Genomic DNA, 17,478 nt, shown 5'->3' with positions numbered 1-17,478 from the left:
ATAATTGGAGCTACAGCTTCCAGACTATACCACAGACAAGGCAATGCCAGATCCAAGCCATATCTGCAACCTACACCACAGCTCACAGCAACAACGGATCCTTAACCCACTGAGCGAGGACAGGGATTGAACCAGCAACCTCCTGGTACCTAGTTGGATTCATTTCTGCTGCGCCATGATGGGAACGTCCTCATCTTTAGAACGAAGAGGCAGAAAATAAATTTAAATTGGGAGTTCAGGAGTTCCCATTGTGGCACAGTGGTTAACAAATCTGACTGGGAACCATGAGGTTGCGGGTTTAGTCCCTGGCCTTGCTCAGTGGGTTAAGGATCTGGCGTTGCCGTGAGCTGTGGTGTAGGTCGTACACACAGCTTGGATCCCGCGTTGCTGTGGCTCTGGTGTAGGTCAGTGGCTACAGCTCCAATTAGACCCCTAGCCTGGGAACCTCCATATGCTGCCAGAGCGGCCCTAGAAAAGGCAAAAAGACAAAAATAAATAAATAAATAAATAAATTGGGAGTTCACTTTTTAATCAAAAGTAACATAACAATTCAAAAAAAAAAAAAAAAAAACCAGTAATTTCAAAATGAGTTTTTAAAGTTTTTTACAACTTAGAGAAGTTCTGGAGTACTCATTGTGGCTCAATAGGTTAAGAACCCAACATTACTTCTGTGAGGATAAGGGTCTGAACTCTTGCCTCGCTCAGTGGGTTATAGATCCCATGTTGCTGCAAGCTGTGGAGTGGGTTGCAAATGTGGTGTTGCTGTGACTGTGCTGTAGGCCTGCAGCTGCAGGTTTGATTTGACCCCTATCCTGGGAATTTCCACATGCCACAGGTGCAGCTAGAAAAAGGAGAAGAAAGAAAGAGAGAGAGAGACAAGTTCTGTAGTAGAGTGGGGTAGGAGTAAGAAAAGGAATCAGACTTCCGAGCCTTAAGCCCCAGCTCTGTAATAATTTGACTACCTACGTAGGCCTGGGGAAATAATTTCACCTGTTTAAGACTTAGTTGAATCCTCTGAAAACGGGAGCAATAATCATAAATCACATTATAAAACTGAACTGAGAATTAAATGAGTAAATACATGTAAAAGTGCTCAAAATTGTGCCTGGCACATAGAAAGTAGTAGATAAGTATTAGCGATGATGATGAAAATAATGAGGTGTTGGAACTGCAGGCAAGTTGTAAAATTTCAGAGGAATTTCAAAACATAAAGAGAAATGCTATAAAATCACAAAAGAAATCATCAATAAGATTTAATATATTATGTTGTTTGTCTTACAGCCAACTTACCTTATTGTATTCCACATGAAGCTTTTCTTGTTCATTCTCTAATTTATCCTTTATATTCTTTTGTTCAGCCATATTTTCCTGAATTTGAATCATGCGCATATTTCTCTCTATTTAAATTAAATATCCAATTTTACTTCAGTAGAAAATGAAAGCTGACATACAAAATACACAATGGAAGAAGCTAGCCAGAGACGGCCACATGGATAAACCTACATTATTTAGAACACTTTTAACTCTACTCACAAATATATTAACTAAGCATTTTACAACTACCATAACTTATTGGGAAAATAAACATGCTTTTACTTGATATAGGTAGCATGGCTAGTCAATTTCTAAAAACTGACAGCATATCAAATATTTTCAATGGCAAACTGTCCTCATTGAAAATGTGCATGTGAAGTTCCCATCGTGGCTCAGTGGTTAACGAATCCAACTAGGAACCATGAGGTTGTGGGTTCGATCCCTAGCATTGGTCAGTGGGTTAAGGATCTGGCGTTGCCGTGAGCTGGGGTGTAGGTCACAGACACAGCTTGGATCTGGCGTTGCTGTGGCTGTAGTATAGGCCGGCGGCTACAACTCTGATTGGACCCCTAGCCTGGGAACCCCCATATGCTGCGGGTGCGGCCCTAGAAAAGACAAAACAACAACAACAAAAAAAAAAGAAAGAAAGAAAAAAAGAAAAGAAAACGTGCATGTATTAGTGTCTATACTAACCAAAATAGTAATTCACAAAATCAGCAGTGAGAGCAGGTTGTTTATGCTTTCTCCTTCCATCCACACTAGAACTAGTATCTGAATTATCCACTGGGAAGATATCTGTACTGATCCCCATCAGTTCTGCTTTCCGCATCAGTTTACGTATGGCTGAAGCACTGCTAGTGAGTGGCCTGGGCAATTTTTCCCTTGGAACCCAGGCCTGGGGTCTGGTGGATCGAGCCAGTTCTGCTTTGGCACGATATTGCTGAAGCCGGGCGTTGATTCTTGCCTATAAAAGAAATGCATATAAAAGATATTAAAATGGAACATACTCCTTATGATTTTTACTTCCATATTTAGAATTTCCTGTATCAAGGCAATTTATACTACCCACAGTCCTTAGGTATATTGTAGAATTCTTGGTTTACAATAAGCTGTATCTACCCATGGTGACAACTACCATAGTCTATGATTAGAGTTGTCAAAAATTAATATAATTAAGCTGAAGATTCTCTTATTAACTAGTCTTGCATTAGTAGCCATGATTTACTTAATTTATGTAAAAATAGATTTTAAATTATGGACAAACTAATCAAATGCTTTGCATAAGTGAACATTAGAACAGAGTGAAAAAAGAAGGTTCAACATATTGCATTGATGGAATTAATTTTCTCTAAGCCAAATTCTTCAATGTACTGAAAACATGCTTTATAAATGGCTGCTCTGTTGACTATATGATCAGTAATGTGTTCAACCACAAACTATACTCATCATTTACCTTAATGACAATCTACTTCTTAGGTAACTAACCAAATTTCATAATTATACTTCACACGTCATTGGTAAACACACATGAGGTCTGAAATCTATACAACGTTGAAAGAAAAAACATTAGTTTTGGCATGAATCCCATACCTGTGCTTCTGGTGAAAGCTGCTTCTCTCTCTCTTGTAAAGACATTTTACAATAGGATTGTAGAGCCAAGTAGTTTTTCCTCTTCCATTTTCTGTCTAACCTATCTGCATGTTGCTTACAATATGCAAAAAATGGATCCGCTATATCCTATGTCAAAAAACGGGGGGGGGGTTAAACATTTTTATTACAAAGGGTCATAAAAAACATAACCATAAACAATAATATTTCCTTTTTGAAGAATTTCCTACAGTATTGGTTATTCCTAAAATAGACTACAAAAGTAGTTTACATACATAATGATAAATATTGCTGCTTTAGAAACTTAATCCTGTGTATCAACTTCAAACTAACAATTATTTTTTTCTTTAAAGGGCTTTATGGGTTTAAAAATACTGAAATCAATGGCGCTCCCACTGTGACATAGTGGGTTAAGGATCTGGTGTTGCAGCAGTTATGGTGTAGGTTGCAGCTATGGCTTGGATTCGATCTCTGGCCCGGGAACTTCCATATGCTGGGTGTTGCCAAAAAAGAAAAAAAAAAAACATTGAAGTTAAATCTTAGGTATTATATTTAGTTATTCTTATTACCTTAAAAATAATCATTATTTAAAACAAGAAGGATTAAAATAATCTTAGATTATTTAATAGATACTATCATTAAATATTAAAGTTTGCAGACATAGATTAATATTACAAAACAACAATATGTCTAGAAAATATAAAACTAGCCAACACAGCAAAGTGGGGCCTTTCTAACTGACTAGCAATGTACAGACAGATTCCATCAGGGACAAAAATGGATTAGGACAGTCTTGTCAAAACACTTTATATATTCCCTTTAACTCTTTACATATACCTAAAACCACAAATGGAAATAAAGCTCTTTCACAGTCATATTTCATGGTACTATATTAATGGGTTCATTTTTTTTTTTTTCCATTTTATAGCTGCACCTGTGGCATATGGAAGTTCCCAGGCTAGGGGTTGAAACTGAGCTGCAGCTGCAGGTCTATACCACAGCCACAGCAACGTCAGATCTGAGCTGCATTTGTGGCCCACATTGCAGCTTGCAGCAGCGTCAGATCTATAATCCACTGAGCATGGCCAGGGATCGAACCTGCATCCTCATGGATTTAATAGCAATCAAAATGTACCCGGAGTTCATCCACTACGTTGGGTTCTTAACCTGCTGAGCCACAACAGGAACTCCAGGTACCAATTTTATTAATAGTAAGGTGTCTCCAAAAAAATTTACTATCAAAAACAGAAATAATTTGTAAATTTGTAGCCAAAAAAGGTAATCTTCAATGTGATTGCCAGAGAAATGCCAGACTGTTCATTCTTTAGGTCTGTCCCAAGGAGGAAAAATAAAGGTAAGGTATCCATGTAGTTTTTAACCTTAAGTTATATTTTAAAAGGTCTCTTAGTAAGGTAGGGTTTTAAAACCCAAAGAAAATGATGACACTAAAAAAGATGAAATAGAAAGAATAAAAATCATCATTGTAATAATAAAACTAAGGTGTTCTTAACATTAAAAAAAAAAAAAGCTTATGATGCAATTCTGTACGATAATATCCACAGATGTCACAGTATAGTACTATGGATAAGATGACAGAATTTGGAAATATAAAAATCTGGATATAAACCTCGGTTCCAAAATTTACTGGTTATTGTGGCTTCAAACAAGCTGCTAAATATATATGGGCCTCTGTTAACTCATTAGTAAAATGGATTTAATAACAACTTCTTCACATAGGTACAAAAATAAACTCAAAAAATGTGAGCAGGAGATTACATTAACACACACACACACATACACACACAACTGCTTTCTCAGAACATGTGCTACATACATCCTGGTGACAGACAAAGCTAAGTTGAAATAAATATATGGAACCTCGGTCAAAATGCCCGGATTTGGAGCACTATTTCATTGTTTTAAAGCAGCAGGTAAGGTTGGGTTATCAGAGAGGATTCATGCTTGCATAGATGAGTTCAGTATTAGGACCAAGACTCTGATTTAGGGGGGAAAAAGTCATCTCTGGTCAAAAATATTTCTGAAAGGGAAAAGGAAATCCAAGTAATTTTGTTTTGTTTTCATTACTTTGAGGTTGGGGGGGGGGATAAATCCTAATTCTAAAGCTGGAATGACCAAGGGGGTAACCTTGTTTAAAGAATGGAACAGATATACCAAGCAAATATTAACTGTGGTAGAAACCACTAACTGTCTTCTAACATCTATTCTCCCCTTCTTCAGTACTAGAATGTTTCAAGTTTCTACTGGGTACATGACTACCTTGCTAGAAACTCTCTGCTCCAGACCCTCAGCAGCTGGATATGGCCCTATGATAAGTTCCAGTAAGTAAGGTTTGTGAAATTTCCTGACCACACCCTTAAAAGGAAACTGACCTCTTATGTATGTATGTATGTATGTATGTATGTATGTATGTATGTATGTATACTTTGGCCACGCTCTCAGCATGCAGAAATTCCTAGGCCAGGGATCGAACCCGCACCACAGCAGTGACCCAAGCTTTTCATAAATTTATCCTTAATCATACCACATGAGGTGGGTTCCATTATTTTAATAACAATTTTATGGACAGAAAACTGAAAACAAGAAGTTAACTTGTTTACCCAAGATTCAATGCTAATAAGATCTGTCTACCAAATAGCTGTGGAAAAGCTCAATGTCCATCCAGTACCCTTCTTTAATTAATCAAAGTACAATTCATCCGAGTCAGAGACTGGCACAAAAACAGATATATGCACCCAAAATACAACTTCAATAGGACCCATTTATTCATAAAATATCTCCCTCAAAATTTGCTCAACAAATTTTCTTCATCAGATTATCATTTTTACTTGTATCCCGTCTATGAAATAAATGAAATAAAGCCCAACATAATAAACATTTTTACATGACACTGAAAATATACCCAATAAAAGAAGAGGTTTGGATAATACCATAAATCTATATACCCAAATATACAGTAAAAATTACTGTTACCTGCCTATATAAAGAGCTTAAAGAATCAACAAAATTTGGTTTCAGGATTCCTTAACAGTATTAGCAATTTTTGAAGTCCCCAAAGAGCTTATGTGAGTTATATTTATATATAGTTACCATATCAGAAGTTAAAACTGAGAAATTTTTAAAATATTCATTTATTTAAAAATAACTATAAACCCAATAGATGCTAACAAAAAAAGCCATTTTAAAGAAAAATACGGAGTTTCCGTCATGGCTCAGTGGTTAATGAATCTGACTAGGAACCATGAGGTTGCAGGTTTGATCCCTGGCCTCGCTCAGTGGGTTAAGGATCTGGCATTGCCGTGAGCTGTGGTGTAGGCTGGAAGCTATAGCTTCGAATAGACCCCTAGCCTAGGAACCTCCATATGCCACGGGAGCAGGCCTAGAAAAGGCAAAAAGACAAAAAAAGAAAAAAAAGAAAGAAAGAAAAATACCATAATTTACACAAAAAAAGTTTAGTGTAAAGAGTGGCACTGTTTCACACTTTTGCAAATCTCTTTAATAAAAAGCTGACATGAAAGAAGATAGCTAGATTCTCAAAACTGTTTCCACATTCAAATGTTATACTATTATATGCTATATAGTTTCTGGAAATCTTCACTATTGTGAGAAAATTAAGAGTAAAGTAGTACATATCATTTTTGTATTATTATGAAGACAACTTTAACCTCATAGAACCCTTGAAAGAATATTGGAGAGTCCCCAAAATATACTTTGAAAACAACTGATTGCTTAAAGCCAATCAACCCAGTATGAAAATTACAGCATTGAAAATAACTGTCAAGAAACAGAAATGCAGGGAGTTCCTGCTGCGGCTCAGCAGGTTAAGAATCTGACTAGTATCCATGAGAGTACAAGTTCAGTTCCTGGCCTTGTGCAGTGGGTTAAGGATCTGACATTGCCATGAGCTGTGACATAGGTCACAGAAGCAAATCAGACCACATGTTGCTATGGCTGTGGCATAGGCCAGGAGGTACAGCTCTGATTCAACCCCTACCTGGGAACTTCCAATATGCTGTAGTTGTGGCCAAAAAACGCAAAAAAAAAAAAAAAAAAAAGAAAAAAAAAGAAAAGAAAAAGAAATGCAGATACTGAAGATGGTAACAATTTTATTTAAAGAGTAACAGAGCAAATTTAAGATTCTCCTACAAAATATGCTGACATTTAATGCTTTGAAACACCTTGAATTGTTTCATCACGTTTTTGTCTGAATAGCTTTAAGACTGAAAAAACTCATATATATCGTTTACTCTTTAAGTTTTAAGCCAGTGATCCAAGCAAAGACATTACACTTGTAAATTTATTTTATGATGCATACCTGTTGTATGATATAAGAGAGTCATGAGAAGCCTTAAGAACATATTCACCAACAATGGATTTAAAGAAACTTACCTCTTCTGCTGCTGCCTCTGAAAGTAGACCTTCCTTCTGAGCACAGGTCACATGGAAATAGGCTCTGCACATTCCTGCATCACAGCTAATGCAAACGCCAGTTCTAGCAAAACGAGGGTCTTCGCAGAAGCTACACTCCTGCAATAGGATAACAGGAAAAGTCTCAGAGTAAAATATTTCAAGAACAAAAACTGTACTTCATACAAAGCTAAAAAATACAAATACTGGGCCAAAAGTATATCAATACAAACAATAACTGGAGGCAAGCCAAGAGTTTAAATGTGAAAAAAGTAATTCTCTGTATTGTTCTAATAAACCAAAATTCCACTGATATATATATATATGATGACAATATTATTTGAGGGTTTACTGTATGCTAGGTACTATTCTAAGTGCTTTACATATACTAATATACATAATCATTTGATACTCTATTTCAGAAAAATACCTGGAAGAGGTACTATAATTATTTCCATTCTACACATGAGAAAATTGAGGTATAGAAAGACTAAAAAGTCTGCTCAAAATAGCACAAAAAATAATTGGGAGAGAGGGTAATCTTACTTTAAAGTCCATGCTTGCAATAAACATTAAGCTACACTGATTTGAACAATACAGTACTACTTGGAAAAATTTTTTAAAATAAGAGAAAATTCACCAAAATATCTAGGCATTTCAACGAATGAAATCACACATTTTTTAAAGATCTTTAAGAGTGATCTTAAACAATTCTGTGAAATTGGTAATAATACACAATACAGCCAATTATTTACATTATTTCTCTATACAAAGGGGAAAATTACAAAACTAAAAGCGTAAACTGTTAAAATTTACCTAAGTGCTACCACCCCTAGTTTTTTTTTACACTTTTAACTAAACCACAGAGAAAATAAGCCTAGCCTCAAAATATACACTACTTTAAGAATAGGAATTTTCACATAAAAAAAACTTGCTAAAATTGTGAAAAACTGCCAGTAGACAACTGAGGAAGACTGCTGAGTAAAAATGTACTCTATGTAAATTAAATATGAGGGAAACATATAAAAAATAATAAACAAGTTTCAATAGACACTAAAAACATCAACAACACTACCAATTAGTGACTATGATAAAACCAGTCCCTGAAATCTGAGTAAAATAATGCGTGCTTCTTGTACTTGGTAGACAGCACCAAACTGATAAATAAGAAATGAATAAAAACAGCAAGAATAGGAGTTCCTGGTGAGGCACAGTGGTTCAGTGATCTGACTTGTCTCTGCAGCACTGCTGGTTTGATACCTGGTCCTGTGTAGTGGGTTAAGGATCCAGCATTGCCTTAGATATGGCACAGGTCACAGATTTGGCTCGTATTTGATCCCTGGCCCAGGACCTTCCACATGCTGCTAGTGCAGCTGAAAATGAAAGGAAAAAAAAAAAAACCATGAATTAAAAAAAAAAAAAAAAAAAACTAGAATGAGACCCTGAGTACAGAAGTGAAAATATTTCCAAATCTTAACACTTTACTGCACAGTTAAGGGTCTTTTTCCACTAACAGTAGTATATGTACAGTGTAAAGTATCAGCAAATAGTAATCTAAATTACAAAAAAAAAAAAAAAAAAAAAAAACTAAGAAAAAGAGAGAGAAGGTGAGAGGAATGAAAAGTGAGAAATGAAGAAATTAAACTATTTAAAGTAAGTCAATACCATGAACAGAAACAAATTGTTTAGGGTAGTTCCCTGAGTAATTTAATGTAATATAATGAAACTGGGCATGGGATTTCAGAGTGCATGCAAGGAAGAACATTCTCACAATGAAATATTATAAGACTACAGAACAATCTAATACGGAAACTAGAAACTTCATCAATTGCTTGAATCATTTAAAATGCTAGGGAACCAAGCAACTGAGGACACAAGGGAGAAAGTATATCAGGATTAGGAAATGGAGCACAATGTAGTCTAGAGAGCTATCCCAGAAATAATTCACAGCACTGGTTTGATTTTGCAGATGTACTAGACGGGACATAATGTTTTGACTCCATTTCCCAGTAATACTTCTAAACAAAAGCAGGTGATAATGAAAAAAATCAGCAGACAATTATACATTTCATGACCCTTCTTTTCAATCTGGAGGTCACTGCTGGCCTCAGTTATATGAAGTAATACATGGTTACTATTTTTTTTAACTGTTTCTGGATTTATATTTGTGGTAATAACACATGTCTATTGAAAATGATGTAAGCTAGTCCCTTCTAGGTTCTGTGCTTGTGAATTACGAAGCTACCAAAGCTTTCTTGGTCAAAAAGTTGTAATTTCCAACAGTGGTGGACTAGGTAATTTGTATTAATACTACTCAACTAGAAAATGCAGACAAATTATTATTTTTTTAACTAGAGCTTAAAGGTATTAGTGAGATAATAAAATAGCGTTGAATTACCTGAGAACCAGGTAAGTAAGTTCAATACTAGGGCCTGGAAGCTTTAGCTAATTCTGGAGAAGGAAGTAGCAATTATCCAAACTAAAGCATAAGATTATTGGAAGGCAGAGGGTAGAGGGTAAGGGATGGGGTGGTGATTAGAGCCCAAGTGGGATATACGAACACAACAGAAACTGTCAAATTTTAAAGTTTTCATTATAAGAATTTTCCAACCACCTATAAGGTCTCCACTCCACCTTTAACATGTCACTGGTATTATTCAACAGTCTTCCTTCTCAACTACCCAAGAGAGAATGGAAAGAGAATGTATCAATGTCTAATCAATTCTAGTATTCTAAAAATGTCTGCAGTAATTATACACATATTTTAAATTAATAAGTGGGTAATTTTATCACTTATAAACCTGCTCAGTTACAGTTAAAAACCCATTTATAAACTATGGTAGCCAAGAATCAATTGCTAGGCAGGTTATCTGGTCATAAAGACAAAACTAGTCCCTGAAATCTGAGTAAAATAGGAGGTGCATCTTGAACTCTTTTCATAATTTTAATAAGTTCCACTTCAAAAGTAAAGTCAGAAGATAAATATTTGATTCAACTAGTTAAAAATAAGGATTTGGTCTGAAAATTAATTATGTACCAGGCAGTGTGCTAAACACCAGAGAAACAGCAGTGTTATTGACTACTATTTCACCCTGCAGGTAAATTACAAATACATAGAAGAATTTATACATTATTGGCTTTTTGGGAAAATTACTATCAATAATAAATAATTTAGTGCAAACTGCTCTCCAATAACATACTGAGGAATAAGCATTTCTGTAGTCAACAATGATATTAATAAAAAGTTACATAAACTAACAAGTAAAAGCTTTCTCTTTTAGACAATCAAAAATACTTTGTCTCACCTTAGCACCATATTTGGAATAATTCATTTCTGTTAGTGTTACTGGTCGTAATTTGTCAATATCGCCAAAGGCTACGCCAGGAACATAAAGGGCGCAAACAATGTGAACCCATCTATAAGGAGAAAACATAAGATTTTACTAGCAAACCTTCTGATAAATACCCATGTATAAAATATGTGCCATTTCAAATAGCTACTTCAAGAATTTCTTGGTCAGATTTCAAAAATCTCAGATATACAACTAAAGAATATGGAACACCTATAGAATGAGATCATTTAGTTACAAGAAAAGGGACTGGAATAAGCACTACTTTCCTAGCAGTTTAGCCAAAGCTGAGAGTTAACTGTAACTGCCTTTCACTTCAAATTCACTGCAGTTTGCGCTTATCAGTGATTCTTAAATATTTGCATTCATATTGAATATATGAAACAAAACAGCATTTTCATATTCATAGAAGGTATTCACATTCATTATTTTAAACACTGTGAGAATTAAGGGTTCTAACTTAAGAACTGCATAGTAAATTTGCATAAATTACATAAAAGTGCTCTTTCTTGTTATTTTTTTTAAAAAGCTGTTGGATAATCCTTAAGGACATATTTTAAAATTTTAGAACAATTTTTGGTATGTATCTTAACTTTTTTTCTTTACAGGTTGAAAGTGATTGCTAGAAGACTGTACAGAACAGCTGTAGTAATATAAGGAAGTCACTATTTCATTCAACTCATCTGTTCACCACACAACCTATGTACTAAAACTATGTGCCCCACATAAAACATTTTTTAAAGTCTGGATAATGCTACAGCACTAAACAAAGAATGTTCAGTCTCAGTGTACTAAAAAGAAAAAGCAAATAGGAGTTGATTCTAATTCCAGTTTTTTAAAACTGCTCTGAAACTTTTCAAATATAGTAGCACCTCTCCTGTTTCCTTACAACCAAATAAAATAGGGGATCACTGGATTTTGAAATGTAAACAGATCTGTAACATTTGTGTAAGAAAGAAGGTAAAAACGAGATGGCAAATCTCTCTTAACCTTGTGGATATATTCACAGAATAGAAACAACAATATATTTAACAAAAAGAAGTATTAAATTCTACTTTATCACAGCTTGAGAGGCTATGGTCACTATCTGGTTCTGTTTTGTGATACACTATGAGTTTTAAAGAAATAAGACTAAGAATCGGGAGTTCCCGTCGTGGCGCAGTGGTTAACGAATCCGACTAGGAACCATGAGCTTGCGGGTTCGGTCCCTGCCCTTGCTCAGTGGGTTAACGATCCGGCCTTGCCGTGAGCTGTGGTGTAGGTTGCAGACGCGGCTCGGATCCCGCGTTGCTGTGGCTCTGGCGTAGGCCGGTGGCTACAGCTCCAATTCGACCCCTAGCCTGGGAACCTCCATATGCCGCGAGAGCGGCCCAAGAAATAGCAACAACAACAACAACAACAACAAAAAAAAAGACAAAAAAAAAAAAAAGACTAAGAATCGTTTTATAGAGACACCGGGGAAAATAGTTACAAATACTTTAAAAATTATCTTTTTTAGTGGGAAGAAACCCAAGGTTTTGAGATATTCTTGATAAAATATTTTAATCCAACCTCCCATACACGTCCTGTGGAGTTTAATGTAAAGATACACATCTTCAACAAGCAGCTGTTTTCTCAATTTAATCTGCAGTTTTTTCATGCTCCACTGGTGTAGTAAATGCCACTGTACTCTGAAGGAGTTTGTCTTTGATAAACCCAATAGCTGGCTGCTTGCTTCATACTGACCTTCTTAAAATGTTTCAGTACAAGTCACACAAGTACTACAGATTTAAACTGCCATTTCAGTGTGATTTGCACACAAAGTATCACTTCCCACAACCATCCCTGTGAGGATGCCAACTACAGTCTTCATTAAAATACATATCTAACAGTTGAGACAATTTTGGTTCTTTGTGCTATCTACCGTATACAGTTTTTTGTTCATTAGTTTAGCTGCACATACTTTAAAACCTTTATTAATAAAAGTTGAGAAATCCAAAAGGAATCATCTTCCTTGTTACTTTACCATCCATTTTGCTTGGAGCTATGAAGACAGATGTTGATTAGGGAAAGGAGCAGAAAACAATTACGACATAAAAATCACCAAAAATAAGAGTCAGAATTGTCATTCTAGCATAGAAACTATTAATAGATTATCTTAAATTTACATGTTTTAATAAAGCACCCTAAGTAGAAAGATATTGCTCAAAAAACTCATTTCTGATTGGCAACGATATTCATCAAATTTGACTTTGGAATGCTGATGGTCTTCTCACACTAAATCACAACATTTCCTTCTTAGTGCAGAATTTGTGGCTCCCATCACAAATGGGGGAGGGAGTTAATTAGCCTATGTAATAAAAGTCAATTTCAAAACTTTTTGATTCTTTCTATACATTGTTTTTTCCTTTTCCCCTGTTTTCCATTTGAAGCTAGAATGCTAAACAGTTTGTCAAAACTTCTTGGCCTTTTTTTTTTTTTTTGCCTTGTTTCAAGCTAGTATTACATCCTTCAAATTGTATCAAGACCTATAATCTCCATAGCAGCCTATATGTGACTGTGGACATGAACAGAAGTAAAGTGTTTAAATATTATAAAGAAATTTGCCAGGCTAGACCATCAAGGGAGGTGTCTTTATCCATACACATATATAAAAGATCCATAGGAGTCAATACAGGTATCTCTCAGTAAAACTAAATGGTTAAAGATGACTCCCTTTTCTTTATTTAGAAACAACTTTACAAGTTATTTTGCAGATTGTTTTAGTATGTATTACGTATTAGTGTAATGAGGCAGCTACTTTAGTTTTTCAATAGAAATTTCATATTATTGACAAGAAAAATGTAAAACAAAGGCTCTTCCTTAAAAAGGAGCTGTGTTTCCAAAGCTGCCATGCTTATTCCTCACAATTTTTCACCATAAACTTCAACTCTTAAGACTAAAGAGTTACTAGAAAGACTTTATGCACCAAATATTCTATGACTACCTTAAGTAATTAGAATACTGGTAATAGAAAGAACTAGTAGTAGCAGTATCAATAGAACTAACGTAATATTTATGAAATATTTACTATGTTCCAAAAACTATATTGTTTACAGAAATAATCCCATTTAATACTTTCAAAAGTGCTAGGGAACCAAGGTATAAAATGGTTTAATGACCTGACTAAAATCACACAGAATCCAAAAATAGGTGGTCCAACTTGAAAGCACACCCTTTTAATGTTGCATTAAATTCCCTAATTCTAGGCCAAAGTCAGTCTGAACATAAAACAATGCTCATGTATCACAGGATACAGACCACAGACTCATGTTAATACATCAAATCATTTGTTATATATTTATTTTATTTTGGGGACAGGCAATGAAGAACGAGAAGTAAGACTTTAAGTTATTTTTCCTAGACTTCAACATACAGGGTTCTCCAAAATTCCATAGTAGACTCTATGGTATCCCAACATTCTTGTATGGCAATACCTCTCAAGGACCTATCCACCAATTGAGGTGAAAATGAGAAAAGTAAGAAAAATATCTTTTACTTTACTAAAGCAGACTATATTAAATTCAAAAGACTATCCTTTATTTTGGTATAAAACACATCCTATCCTTTTCAAAATGTTAAGATATGAGAAATGATGGTGATATTTGTATAGGTTATTTTGTTGTTAAAATATTGTTCAGTAAAAATACTAAAATATCCTTATGTGGCAAAATGAAAAACTAAGCATCCCCTCTTATGTGGAGGAGGACAGTAAGTAGTGGTCCATAAAATGTAAAAGGTTAGGAACTACTCTTGTGTACCAGTCACCCATCCTAGTTAGTAGTCTCCTGGGAAAAAAACATGAAAGATGCCAATGCTATTATGATGACAACTGTTCAAATGTGATAATAAAGATGAGTGTGAATGTAGTGAAAACAACAGAGGTGTCTGCACAAGTTAATCAATTTATTGTCTCTCAGTTCCAAATCCACCCTTCAGTATTTGCTTTGCAATAATGCACAAAACCTTTTTCAGCTTTTCTCCTCTACAGCATCATGGTACCTAGCTGCCTCAGGAGAGTGGCAGAAGGCACTGTGGGAGGAAGGGCTTCTCACAGGATAGGAAGAGGACATCCGCCAGTGCTCTGCCCCAACAACATGCTTCATCCCTCAGTCACCTGGGAGGCCAAGACTGGAGGTCATTCCGTGGCCCTCTCAACACAGATACAACACACTCCAGGCTTTGAACCACTGCATAGCCACCTGCTTGCAAAGAACTGCAGACCAAGTTTTGGCCCAGGCAAAGGAGCTAAATTCTCTGCCATCAAGTAGGCTGTAACTACACTTTCTCTAACAAGGCCTGAATACCTCTCTTGGGGAAGGGGTCTTCCTTCCAACTTACTTCACCAACGGTCTTAACTTACAGTCATTACTAAGATTAAATGGGATTATGGGCTATAGAGGCAAATGGAGATACTCAACCAAGGGTCTTTTCTCCTCCTTGCCCTGATCTATAGGCTACTGTCCATTTACTCTATGCCAGAAATTACAAAGCAGCAATCAAATGAAAGTGTGAAACTCAAAAAATCATAAATAGAAAAAGAGAAGTAGACATATTATAAAGCAAGTATATTAACCCAACAGGATTATGACATCAACCTTCCAGCATCTGTCTCCTTGAAAATTCCATCCTGATTGGGGCATAGTTCACAGCTAGGGGAAACACCACATTTACAGGCATCACAAAACCAAGGTTCAGTGGAGTTTTCAGAAGCTGAACTCATAATAGAGTCGCTCTCTCCGTCAACTCCATAGCAACCTAAAAAATAAATAAATAGTATGATTAAACAGAGTTTATTTCTTAAACTTACATTTATAAAGTCACAAAAGAAAAAGGGAAGGGAAATAGAGAAAAATTCAGAAAAATTAACGGTTTATAAGAATGATATTAAAGTCAAAACAGAAGTAAAATCATTTCATAAAAATATTTTTCCACCTATCATAGTGTATTACAGACCTACTGGAAAAGCATTAGAGAAGTGAAATTTTATGGTTCTTTTAAAAAAATTTTTTAATTAAAAATATGAAGTTTCACTAAAAATAATAACTACAGAGTCTAGAAACTATTAATTAGTAAATACTTCTGAGCTCCTATGCACTGAACACTTAAATATATATAAAATATATATATAGAAGTGGCAGATTAAAACATAAATTCATATATCCATAAATGAAAAGTAAATATTAGCAAAAGGAAAATAATACAGAAATATGCACACATATAAATTAAGGCTATAGAACAATTTGAATAGTTTAGACTAAAGTTAGGCAGGTGAGTTCCATTCACAATTGAGCCAGTCTTGAGCTATACAAGGTATCTATCTGAGCTTTTTAAACATTTATAACTCTTCAATCTTCTGTAAAAATTTATCCATAACTGAAATGAAGAGATTATTCTTTTTCCTCTTTTCATTCATTGATAACTCGATATTCTGAGGGTTAAATTATTTAAGTAGTTAATGTTCTAAAAATAAATCTAAAGATCCACATGAATACATCAAAGAAAGAAGATAATGAGACAATGTAGCACAGATCTTACATTTTAGAGTAGGAAATTATTATTGGTAGCTTATAATAAAGACTACCTGCCAGTGACTATAATAGTCATGACTCCTAAATAATTTTCTTTTGCCTAAATGGTGCTAGATATACCATAGACTTCATATTCTCTCTCTCTTTCTAGACAGGAAGACACTGACCTCATGACAAATCATACTTAAAAGAGATAACTTAATGAATATACAGTAATTATATAGATTACAGCTTAGTCATAGTCCCAATGTTGCCTGTCATCTTTAAGCTTGGGCATTTATCTGATCTCCTAAGACACATTAATTACATCAAAATAGGTCACTTCTATAGTAAGCCTATTATCAGCAATCCCAGGATAATTTTGACCAGGTTTATTCTAAGAGGGTAGTCTTAGCACCAAATTCTAAAGAGCACCCAAAGCAACCTCCAATAAACTGAAGTCATTGAAAAAACCACCAGGAGAAACATATAAGTAACAATCATCTCTCAAAAGGCTTCACCATGTAGGTAAGCTTATATGTACCCAATGTAAGATTATATGGTTATTCACTGCACACACAACAGGAGCCTGCTGAAGAGCATCTTCTCACAACAACCAAAGACACCCAAGTTAAAACAAATAGTATGTAAATAAATATGCATCAAACAAATCACCCAGAAAGAAACACACTAGTAAATAATTTTAAAGTTATCAACATTAATTTACTGGATGTCACTGATAGGTCAACAGTCATATGTCGGTATTTTATTCACACAGTAATACCACTCAATATAGATTAATTATATTGCCTGGTAGGCAGAAAACTGAAAAGTTTGCAACTATGACTTAAATAAGCTGCCACAAGCAAATCCTTCTGTTATGTCAATATAATGTTATTTAAGGATTTTATAGTAGTGAACCTTAATATAATCTGAAAGTCATATGAAAAAAATGCAAAAAAAGATTTTTTTTTTATTTGCTTTTTAGGGCCACACCTGTGGCATATGGAAGTTCCCAGGCTAACGGTCTAATCGGAAATGTAGTCACCGGCCTATGCCACAGCCATAGCCACCCAGGATCTGAGCTGCGTCTGCAATCTACACCACAGCTCATGGCAACACTGATTCCTTAACCCACTGAGCAAGACCAGGGATGGAACCCGCGTCCTATGGATACTGGTGCGGTTTATTAACCACTGCATCACGATGGGGACGCTCAAAGAAAAGATTTTAAATGGGCTAGACTACTGTGC

At 35.1% G+C, this 17,478-nt stretch overlaps 1 protein-coding gene across 16 annotated transcripts in view; it reads right to left on the bottom strand.

Moving 5' to 3' along the window:
- The window catches only part of PHF14 (PHD finger protein 14), a 188,229-nt gene that overhangs the window by 139,613 nt on the left and 31,138 nt on the right, over positions 1 to 17,478 (bottom strand). For 15 of the 16 annotated variants that reach the window (XM_005667644.3, XM_084977120.1, XM_084977116.1 and 12 more), the window contains 6 exons: positions 15,314 to 15,473; positions 10,653 to 10,764; positions 7,330 to 7,467; positions 2,905 to 3,051; positions 2,008 to 2,278; positions 1,291 to 1,397 (listed from right to left, as the gene is read on the bottom strand). In XM_005667644.3, the coding sequence (XP_005667701.1) occupies positions 1,291 to 1,397; positions 2,008 to 2,278; positions 2,905 to 3,051; positions 7,330 to 7,467; positions 10,653 to 10,764; positions 15,314 to 15,473 (935 nt within the window). Of the gene's footprint in view, positions 1 to 1,290; positions 1,398 to 2,007; positions 2,279 to 2,904; positions 3,052 to 7,329; positions 7,468 to 10,652; positions 12,046 to 12,422; positions 13,338 to 15,313; positions 15,474 to 17,478 lie in introns of those variants that run through there. The other variant, XM_084977128.1, reaches the window with a different exon arrangement.

The sequence above is a fragment of the Sus scrofa genome, chromosome 9 (genome assembly GCF_054392235.1).
Source record: "Sus scrofa isolate SSC_HxYL_T2T_F1_AM1 chromosome 9, Sscrofa_HxYL_maternal_Yorkshire_Landrace_v2.0, whole genome shotgun sequence".
NCBI lineage: Eukaryota > Metazoa > Chordata > Mammalia > Artiodactyla > Suidae > Sus > Sus scrofa.
Note: the sequence above shows the minus strand (reverse complement) of the source record. Positions and strands in the feature narration are given on the sequence as shown.